This window comes from Cyanistes caeruleus, chromosome 13 (genome assembly GCF_971803275.1).
Source record: "Cyanistes caeruleus chromosome 13, bCyaCae1.hap1.1, whole genome shotgun sequence".
NCBI classification, from domain to species: Eukaryota; Metazoa; Chordata; class Aves; order Passeriformes; family Paridae; genus Cyanistes; species Cyanistes caeruleus.
Genome location: NC_141713.1, coordinates 63,200 through 73,447, shown reverse-complemented (window position 1 = coordinate 73,447; position 10,248 = coordinate 63,200). Strand labels below are relative to the sequence as shown.

The 10,248-nt window shown below is 49.5% G+C and overlaps 1 protein-coding gene and 1 long non-coding RNA gene across 4 annotated transcripts; one reads left to right on the top strand and one right to left on the bottom strand.

The window, feature by feature from the left end:
• Positions 1 to 207: 207 nt before the first annotated feature.
• Positions 208 to 6,911, top strand: LOC147650627 (uncharacterized). 3 transcript variants are annotated; one of them, XR_015275943.1, is made up of 4 exons: positions 208 to 388; positions 1,022 to 1,132; positions 2,852 to 4,572; positions 4,808 to 6,911. It is a non-coding gene; the product is annotated as an uncharacterized LOC147650627 (long non-coding RNA). The 3 variants fall into 3 exon arrangements; XR_015275942.1 differs by lacking the exon at positions 208 to 388 and adding an exon at positions 395 to 734; XR_015275941.1 differs by lacking the exon at positions 208 to 388 and having other exon boundaries at positions 395 to 1,132.
• Positions 2,870 to 3,441, bottom strand: LOC111922008 (extracellular matrix organizing protein FRAS1-like). The gene is made up of 2 exons (XM_023917577.2): positions 3,226 to 3,441; positions 2,870 to 2,992 (listed from the first exon to the last, which is right to left on the bottom strand). Exons 1-2 carry the CDS (start codon positions 3,439 to 3,441, stop codon positions 2,870 to 2,872), a joined length of 339 nt encoding a protein of 112 aa, XP_023773345.2.
• Positions 6,912 to 10,248: the final 3,337 nt, after the last annotated feature.

Sequence of the window (10,248 nt, the reverse complement as noted above, 5' to 3'; positions counted from 1 at the left end):
ACAGATTTGTATTTAATATATTATATATATTGATTTTAATATATGTATTATATTTTTAATAAATATATATAATTAAAATGTATATAATATATTTAATATATAATAACATACGTATACATGTTAAAATAATATATTTTGATACTTTATATATTGCATGTCATATATAAATGAATATAGTATATAAATTTAAACATGTGTGATGGAAATAGATGCTAATCTGTTTTTTTTTTTATTTTCATTGTTTTGGTATGTTTCTCGGAGGCAATCCTCCCCTTGCAGCTGCTGACAGCACTGAAAACCTGTGTGCTTCGTGGTGTCTATTGCCCAGCTGGCAACGATTCCCTTGTGTTTGGTGCATTAAGTCACACTGAGCTGTGTGGGATGGCAGGTGTGCACATTGCCCGACCCTTTTAGCTTTTCTGGCTCACACACAACTTACTTTCCTTTTGGATATGGAAAACAGGGAAGAGAGGGTAGTGTGACATTAGCACTAATTTCTAGCATATTTTTAACTGCCCCTGATGCTCGTTCATCTTTGCAGTGTGGGTTTTCATGCTGACAAATCCTCTGCTTTGCCTTCTGCTCACAGTCAGCTGGGCCCTTTATTGAACAGATTTATCTGCTACAAGGCTACGCAGAAGGATGGAAAGGAGGAACACAGGGGGAAAAAAACCAGCTTCAAGGCCGTGCATTGATCATCTGATGTACTCTAGAGACAAACGTGGCTATCAGAGGTAACATGGAGCAGCCCTTCTGGCCTTTTCAGTTGTATTCAGAGAGATGTTTGCCTGCTGTGAATATCTGGGTGCTTGGAGTTCCCGCTGATTTCAACAAGCCCATCAATAATAAAACATTGTATTGATAGAACAAGATTACTTCTGTGAAGTTGTGGCTCCACAGAAAAGTGGCACAAAGAAGGTAGCTGGTTTATTTGTATGATATGTAGCTTTTTTAGGATGTTTTGTTCTTTATATGGCGTTAATTCCAAATACAAGCCTGTGAACTTTGTGTTCCCCTTTAGAGGCTGGTTCTGGGGTAAGGAGGAAACACGAGGCCTAAACACCTCTGGCTTGTCTGTCCAAGGATCTGCCTCAATTGTGGCTCCCATCCTTCTGAAGAACTCTTCAGCACAGTGAGTTACCTTCTATAACTATTGTTGTATTGTTGTTGTGAGACCTCATTGCTGGGTGAGAGGACCAGGGGAAATTAAAGGCTGTATGCCACTGTTACTTCATCACTGAATTCTTGTACTCTGTTAAAATCAAAACAAAAGGGATTTACACTGTCAGAAACACATAACTGTAAGTTAAGGTAAAGGTCACAGTGCTAAAACCTAAGAGCAGATAGCGTTGAGCTCCTTTCTCTTCCCTCTCCGGCAGTTTTTGTGACTCCTGCCTCCAAGGTAGCATCAGATATCCCCTAGATCTTGCAGTGGAAGAGATGCTGAACCACCAGCTGTTCCATATTCTACACCATGTGTCTTTTTACCATGCTCCTCTGAGAAGCATCTCTCCCTTCTCTGTTTCTTTGCAGACAAGAAGGGAATAATTGGGATTGTCTTTGTTCTTTTGCCTGTTAATAAAAAGGCGGCTTGTGGCTGTGTGCAGTGGCAACTGCATCACAGAATCTTAGAGGTGATTATTCACAGGTTAAGGAAATAATTCCTTTTTTTGTCACTGCTGCACTGAATTTCATAGGCGTGTCTGTGGCTTGATGCCTAAGATATTTAAAGCAGGTTTTATTCTTACAGGGGTTTTGCACACTAAAGTGTCTGCCCAGGTTTTGTTTCCAAAAGTGAGGTATAGTGCTGGGTGTTTAATTTGGTATGTTACTTGTTCTGTTGTGTAAATAACTGCAGCGCCCTCCCTGTGCCTGTGTATTGCAGGGGCAGGCGAGCGCTGGTTATAAAGGTGGTGATAAATAGGAATAAGCTGTTTAAGCTTGAATAAATGTTTAGAAATCATTGCTTAGATATTGCTGTGTAAAATGCTCGCTTGCGGTGAGAGACTTCTCTAGGGTCAAGCTGTTCAGGTATAAGCAATTTATTATAAGGGTTAAGAGAGGGGAGACCTTTGTCCACCACCAGCCTCGGCGTCCACATGGTCCAGGGGAGGGGAGAGAGCAGGGAGAGCAGGGGAGGAGAGGTTGGAAAAGGGGAGCGAGGGAGTAAGAGCAACAGAGGGAGAGCGGGGGAAACCAGGGAGGCTTAGGAGAGGGGGGAGACAAGAAAGGGGTAAGAGGGGAAAAACCAAGAGGGTAAGAGTAAGAGAGGGGAAGAGTGGAAGAGGTAAGAGAGGGGGAGAGGGGAGCTGAGAGAGGAGTAAAGGGGTAAGAGAGAAGAGCCAAGAGGTAAGAGAGGGGTTAAGAGGTAAGAGAGGGGTTAAGAGAGAGAGGTTTAAGAGTGAAAAGCTAAGAGAGCAATGTTCTTGTCACAATCCAATGTATCTTTTTCTATAGTGAATATTCTAATTCCCAGTATCCAATCACTATGAGATACACCCACTAAAGATTTTACATACAGTGTTGCATTTGAGGCTCTACAAGCTTTACAAGTTCTTACCTTGCTTCTTGGCCTTTGGGCTTTCTGTCAGCAGAAGGGCATTGTTTTATCAGCAGGGATTCTCCTTTAGCTGGCTAGGCTATTGTTCTCTGGTCATATAGTAACCAGTACTCTGTATCTTATGACTCAAAGCAGACTTTCATTTCTACTTCGATTCTAGCCTTCTTTTTTCAGAATGTTCTGCCAAAAAATCACATTCATAAGGTTTCCCTGTTTCACCCTCCCCAACAGGCAGCGAGTTGTGCTGCACTCTGATAATTCCATACTCAACCTGTTCCTCATTTCTTAAAGGTTCACTTCAGCCTTGAATCAGCAGGTCCCTAGGTCCTGCTTCCACAGGATCATTTGGGCCCAGCACCAGAGAAAAGGACTCGTGCCACTCCCGGTCTTCGTTGGACATGATCTCCACCTTAAACATGATGTGGGCCACACCTGACAACAGTTCAGAGACACGGGGCTTACTGTGCGAGTCAGAGCCTCAGCCACCACGTCACCAGCTCAGCTCCCTTCGGCTCTGCTGGCACCAAGGGCAGAGTTTGCAGGGAGGGGAAGAAGCAAAGACGTGACTGAGAACATTCAGTCAGCATCTCAGTCCCCACTGCCCCGAGAGGAGGCACCTCCCTGTGAGCTCCCAAGGCCCTCTCCCATCCCTTCTCCTCCCCGACCTTCTTCCCTCCCTCCTGCACCACGAAGAGGGGGCTGGTGCCGTCGGAGACGGTGAGGGTGAAGCGGTCCCTGAGCGCGCTGCCGCCGCGGTGGCTGTAGCTGCCGCGCTTCTGGTAGATGTCATCCGTGGTGAAGGTGGTGGCCTGCAGAGGACGCTGCCCGTGGCCGCTGCGCTCCATCAGCCCGTGCCGGGGCGGCTGCACCGCCCCGAACATCAGGGACTCCACCTGTGCCCGGACATGGAGGGGCAAAGCTGGGGACACAACCTCAGGATACTGCCCTTCCAGCTCAGGAGAGCTGGACAGGGATTCTGGCCAGGCAGCTCCCCTGTGTTGGTGTTCCCAACACAAGGGTTAGCACAGAACATTCCTGGTTTGGTTCTCCCTGAGCCCCGCCCTGTCCTTGTCCCTCTCTCAAGGGATTTTGTTTTGTAGGTGTCTCCCTATAAAACAAGGCACATCCCACCGAATTCCTGCTTCAGCTGGTCTGAGACAGCTCCCACCCACCCCTGTGCCTGATCCACGAACACTAGAGCAGCCCCCAGTCCTGCAGCCATTACGGGCAGTGTGTCCCTTGCTACTTCTGCCAGGGCAAAAACCTTTGGGGCAGGATTTTGTCTCAGGCAGCCAGATCTCTTGCTGCAGGGGAAACAGCAGTGAGATAGAGCCAATGTTAGACAGCTCAGCCTCTGGCCAGACCCAGGAAGAAGAGGAAGTGCCATTTCCATCCATGCTGAGCATAAATTCAGCGTTAAGTCTTTAAACACAAGCCCAGGTGTGCAGCACAAGAGGGGAGCAAGGAGGCTGGGGGTGGTCCTGCCTTACCTCTGTGTCAGCATCTGTCGCTTTGAGCTCAAACTCCATGATGGTTTTTCTCACCCCTTCCTGAACTGTCATCCCAAAGATTTGCACGATGGGCAAGGAGTCATCCACGGGGTTTATGGTGATGTCAAATGTCTGGCTCACCTGGGACAGGAAGAAAAGCTTCCCTTGCCGAATTCAGCCTTCCAAGAGTGTGACTTCACCGCAAGAGCACAGCGATCCCCAGTTTGGGTCTCTTCATTTCAGCCTTGTCTGAGCTGCTAAGCCCAGATCACTTCTTTATCCCTCCCCACTCATTAATTCTCCCTCTTTCTGTGATATTTATGGACATCCACTTTCCCTCCCTCTCTCACTCAGTTTTTCCCCTCTCCCTCTATGTGCAGCTAGACTTCTTCTCTTTCAGAAAACAGGAAAAAGGCATTTCTCCAGGGGCTGGATGTCGTCAGTACGCTGTCAGTGCACTGAATCAAAGCTGAGCTCCAGGAACAGTTGGCAAGCAGCTGAAAACCAGGCACTCAGCTCTTGGTGAGCCCACAGGGCAGGTGTTCCCTGTTCCTGTTCCCTGCACAGGCCTTGCTGCCTTCCTGACCTGAGGGATGTGGGAAATCCCACAGCAGGTGAAGGAGGAACAGCCACATCTGCCTACTCAGGCAAAAGTCAGGCTGGGACTGACCTCGTTTGTCCCATCAGACACTTTTCTTTTCATCTTTTTCTTTTTTCTTTTCTTTTTCACTTTTCTTTTTTCTTTTTCACTTTTCAGGACATCAGACCTTTTCTTTTCATCAGAAAAGGTGAAGGCATCCGTGTGCTTTTCCTCCTCACTGGTGTGGATGTACTGGATGCTGCCAGAGGCCAAGTCTGCCTGGCTGAAGGAACTAATTCTTGTCCCTGGAAAATGAACAACAGGGAGGAAATGTGCAGCAGAAAGAGCAAGGCAGGGAAAAACTACAGGAAGCAGGACATATTTAGGCATGAGGACTCGGTTTTGGCTGGTTCTGATCCAAGTCAGGCTGCCCCGTGAACCCTCAGCTGAGCCAGGGATTTAGCTGGCACAGAGCCTCCTAAAATTTCCTTCTCAAAAAGAAGTCCAGGCTTCTTTTCATCTCCTCCTGTTGGGAGTGGGCCTCCTGGGGCAGAGAAGCTGGGAGAAAAACTGTCCATGTAACACTTGGATTGTCGCTGCTGGGCAGGACTAACCCAACCGCGGCATCACTGGGGATGAACCGAAGGCCTTCTGGCCTCACAGCAGTTTTCCAAAATGCCTTCCAAGGATCTCTTCTCTCTGCCCTTCCTTATACCCCTGCATTTAGTACCCAGTCCCATTTTCAGCACTGATTTATAGTGACATCTTTACAGCCCATTAGGTGTGACACAGCCACAGAAAGGTACCTGACAAGCATTACAAAAAACAGTTGAGCATTTTTAAATCTCTTTGCTGCGTTCAACAGTTTTTACTGCTGCTGTCAACCAACATCCTGACAAGAAGTTTGCCACCAATATATCACACTAAATGGCTGCTGACAAGTGCTGGCCACACTACAGAAGACACCAGGATCTGATTTAAATAAATGAGCCACAATGGAATGATCAGCTAATATTTCCTCAGAGCTCATCAGCTGGAAAGGTTTGGGTTCTCTTTTGAACACTTCAGTACTCTCTCCTTAGGTTTAGGTCATTTAAATCATTACAGCTACTTCTCAGTCTGTGACTCTGTAGCCTTATTGGTCCCTCACAGACATGAAAAAGCAGAGAAATCAGAATCATCATCAGATTTTAAATAACAGGAAGAATAAAGCCCTTAATTCAAGTCTCCAAAGTACAAGATTCGCTGGTTAGTTTGCAATTTAGACAAAGATACTGCAAGTTTTTAATTTACTCTCACAGCAGGGAGTAGTTTGCTTATTATAACTCATTCACTATTCCTGCCCTTTCAACATCTTTTTGTGAGAAGATGAGGCAAACCACACACCCAAACTGAGCTGTACAGGGACCATCTGCATCTTGAAAACACAGAGCAGATATTTCCGCTTTCATCTCACGTTAACGAGAAATCTAAAGTTAAGAAGAAATACAACCTTAGATGAATATAATAAAATCAGAAGAGCGTATTTTATGACACCACAGATCAAGATTAATTCATCAGGGAGAGGCAGCACACTCACACAGTCAGCAGAAAAAAAGCAGGGTGGAGCTGCTCCCACTCCAAGGCAAGAGCCTGCAAGGCCCATCCTTTGGGGACTCGTCTTTTGTGTGAAGGCACATTGTCTAGCAGAGGAAGAGGTTGGTACCTGGTGGAGCAGGGCCAAGATTCCATTTTCCCCAGGCAGCTCCCCCTGCATGCTGTAGCGCTGGCCAGGACTGGGAGAGGAGGGGGAGTGTGTTCAGCACTGCTGCTGGAACGGAGTGGCCCTCTCAGGAGGATCCTGATTTCTTCAGGGCCTTGCTTTTCCACTGGTTTGTGTCCACAAAGGAAAGGCATGCAGAAGGCAGCACCATCACCCCAGCCCTGCAGTCAGGAGTCCATCAGCTTTCCCCACAGTGAACGTGGTTAAGGTCTTAACCAAAGGAAAACTCAGCACCACTACAGATGTACAGAACAGCAATTTATCCACTGGGGCCCTCCGACACACTTTGCCCATTATGTGTCCAGAAGACTCCAAGTACTGACTTTACGTGTCCACAAGCGTGGCCAAAGCCACACATACAGAGCAACACCTAGTTCTCACGGTGTACCAAGAGAAACAAAGATTTAATAACATTATTTCTTAGACAACTGTTGGGGATGAAGTCAAATGTAAAGAAAAAATGGAAATGTAAAAAATCATGGATGTCAGTGCACACGGATACAAAGTTTCTGCTTTTGAGCTCCGCAGATGTTTTATTCTTTCCTCTTTCCCTTTTTGTGTGAGCTGCCTTTGAGTTAGTTATGTTATGTTGAGCTCTTGTGGGCACAGAGCGGTACTGCCGCTGTGCCCCGACCGGGGCCCTGCCCCGCTCCGCTGGGTGACGGGGGGGAGGCGGCAGCGGGAGCTACGGCAGTTCCGCGGCTGCCGAGCCTGGGGAGGGAGTGAGCGGGGCGGTGTCTGTAAATAGCAGGGAGGGGTGAAATAGCGTTAAGTGTGTAAAGTGACACGGCCGGGAGCAGGGACACGGCGCTAAAAGGAGCGGCGGCCGTGCAGGCCGGCGGCTAAGAATAACAGCAGTGACGGGTGGCAGATCAGTTTCAGCTTCACAGACGGACTGCGGGGAGAAGGACGGTGAGCAGCAGACCCGCAGCAGGCGAGGGGCGGGCACTTAGGTATTTTGCTAAGGTGTTTACCTCGGCCAGCACCTAATCGGGCAGTCCAAGTCCTCGCAGAAGAGGAACCGCTGCGAGGGAAGAGGCGCTCAGAGCCCGCAGCGAGCTGTGCACGCCCTCCCCACCGCCGCTCCCTGCTCCGCGCTGCCATCGCAGATTTGCGAGCTGGCACCACACCCGGGCGAGCTGGCGGCTACGCCCCTCCCCGCCCCCTGCCCCGAGTGCCGCTGGGGCGCTCCGATAGAGGCTCTGCGGGGGCCTTTTAGGCGGGACCTGGGCAATAGCGAGGGCCGGAGAAGGGGACGGGAGTCTGGCGAGCGGGGCGCAGGACGACCGCGGACCCTGCGAGCACCCCTGGCTCCGCCCAACTGAGCGCCTCGCGCTCCCATGGGCCGCAGCCTCAAAGCTTCCGCCAATCCCGGCCCGCCTTGCTCCGCTCTGGCCAATCACAGCTGCCCTTTGAATCCAGGCGCGGTCCCGCCAAGCTCAGCCCGCTCAGTCGCGGCCCGGTCCCGCTCCCCCGTTTTGCTGGTGTGCCGCTCCGGCCGCTGTCGCTTTGGGAGCCGGCGGAGCCGAGCTGCCGCAGCCCCGAGAGGTGCTGCTGGGTCCCGGGAGGGTGGGCGGGGGCTCCCCGTTCAGGTCCCGGCCGTAATTTCGCCCAAAGAAACGGGGAGAAGGGGGGGGAGCGGGGGGGATCGCGGGAGCGGAGCGTGAGGGGACAGCGGGGGGTCGCGGAGGCGAGCGCGGCGGGAACGGGCGGGCTGGGATTGGCGGGCCCGGCGCTGCCTCGGGCTGTGATTGGCTGGGCTGGCCGGCCGTGGGCTATAAATAGCGTGAGCTGGAGGGGTGCGAGCGTTAGTTCGGCGGCGCGGCGGCAAGCGGCAGAGAGGAGGCGGCGGCGGCGGCCGGCGGCGGCGGCGGCGGCGGCGGCCGGCGGCGGCGGCGGCGGCGGCGGCGGCGGCGGCGGCGGCGGCCGCCCTGCGCCGGTGAGGTCGGGCGCCATGCCCGCGTCTGCCGCGGCCAGCATCTGGGGGCTGGCGGTGTCCTGGGGCGGCGGGGCCGGTCGTGGCTTTCTGCCACGTCCTGGACTTTTCGGGCGGACGGAGGCGGGTGCGGGGTCTGGAGTGGCACAGGGAGACGAGCTACTGCTTCTACGGAACAGAGGAGCTGTTTTGTAGTTTCTGGATTGAAGATAATGTCTAAAATATCAGAAATAAAGCTGGGATTTTTTGTTTTTTATTATTTTAGTTTGACTTTATTTAAAATAATAACGGTTTTCTTTATTACATTGCTTTGCTTTGCTCGTTCTATTAAAATAAGAAAATTATTATAATTACTTTTAACAAGATATATTGTTATCCTTATATGTATTAGTTTAACTAAGTCTTAATAAATAATGATTAAATATTATCTACTATTATTAAATACTATTTGTTAATCATTATTTAATTAAATATTCATTATTTATAAGTTTATTATTTACTAATTATTATTTAAGACTATTAAATATAAAATATTATCTATCAATAATTAATTAAACATTTATTATTTATTCGTTAGCTAATATTTATTATTTATTGATTATTAATTAAATATTAATTAAGTATATGTTAATTATTAATTAACTATTGAGTAATTATTTATTAGTTCATTATTATTTCTTATTATTAATTAAACGTTAATTAACTTAATTAATTATTAGAATTAATTACTTTAGGGGCTTTTTTGCTGGATAGCTGATGTTAATTCAGTAGAGATTGTGGGGCTGGGGCTGAAACACCCGTTGTGGGACCAGTGGAGACATAAAGCCCCTGGGTGTGGAATAAAGACCTTGGCACTGGAATCATGCCTAAACCAATGTGGGGCAATGGAAATACTGAGGCTGGAGCTGGATAAATGCCATGGGGGAAGGGGATGGAGCTGCAGCTCAGGGCCTGCAGGAGGTGCCTGGGGGATTAGCAGCCCCTGTCTGCTGGTACCAAGGAGAGTCTGAGGGTATGGGGGCTGGGAGGGCTCCAGGGCCTGAGAACCAGCCCAAGGGCACCTTTTGGGATGGGGGAGCAGGGGCCCAATGGCTATTCCCAGCCCCTGGTAATGCCTGGGGGGGGTGAGGGGGGGCCTTTGGGCAAGTGCTGGGCTGAGACCCAGGGGGAAGGGGAAGGTACCTGTTGGGCTAGAGGCTTCAAGTGTCCCCAAAGTTGGGCTCCCATTAGGGTGGGTAGGGTAATATCTAGAGACATTGAAGTGACAATAATAACTGACTTGTGGCCTTATCAACAGCCCTGGGTTGCAGTGAGAAGCAGGAGCAGCTTTCAGCCACCAGTAGTGGGAAGCTGAAGAGCAGGAACTGAGGAAGCAGAGCTGGAGCAGACAGAAACATGGTAGGGTTTAGGGTAAAACTGTTGTGGGGCTGGGATAAGGAATATGGAGCTGGGATGCAAACTGCATGGCTGGAGCGGAAATCAGTGTAAGGGCTGGGATAGGGCCTTGAAGAGCTGTTCCTCCAGTAAGGATGGTCAGGTTGGGGTTGGAATGTGGGTTCAAGAGCTAAGCTCAAACCACAGAGCTAGAGCTAAAACAGAAATCCTGCCTGGAGAGCCAGAAAGCAGCATGATGTGGCAATGCTGGGAAGATGAGGAGGCAGAAGTGCAGCACAAAAGCTGGCAGTCAAATAAAGCTTGTGGGACTGAAGCTGAAATCACTGGGGCTGGGATGGGGACTGCTGCAAACACTGTTCTGAGGGCATAGTGACTGTACATGTGGGAAGCAAGCATAGAATGGTACACAACGGGGCAGGCTGTAAATACAGTAAAGATTACTATGGGGTTGGAGTGGCATCTCTCAGCCTAGAGGTGAAACCTCAGAGCTGGAACCAAGAACAAAGACCCTTTGTCTCAACCTGG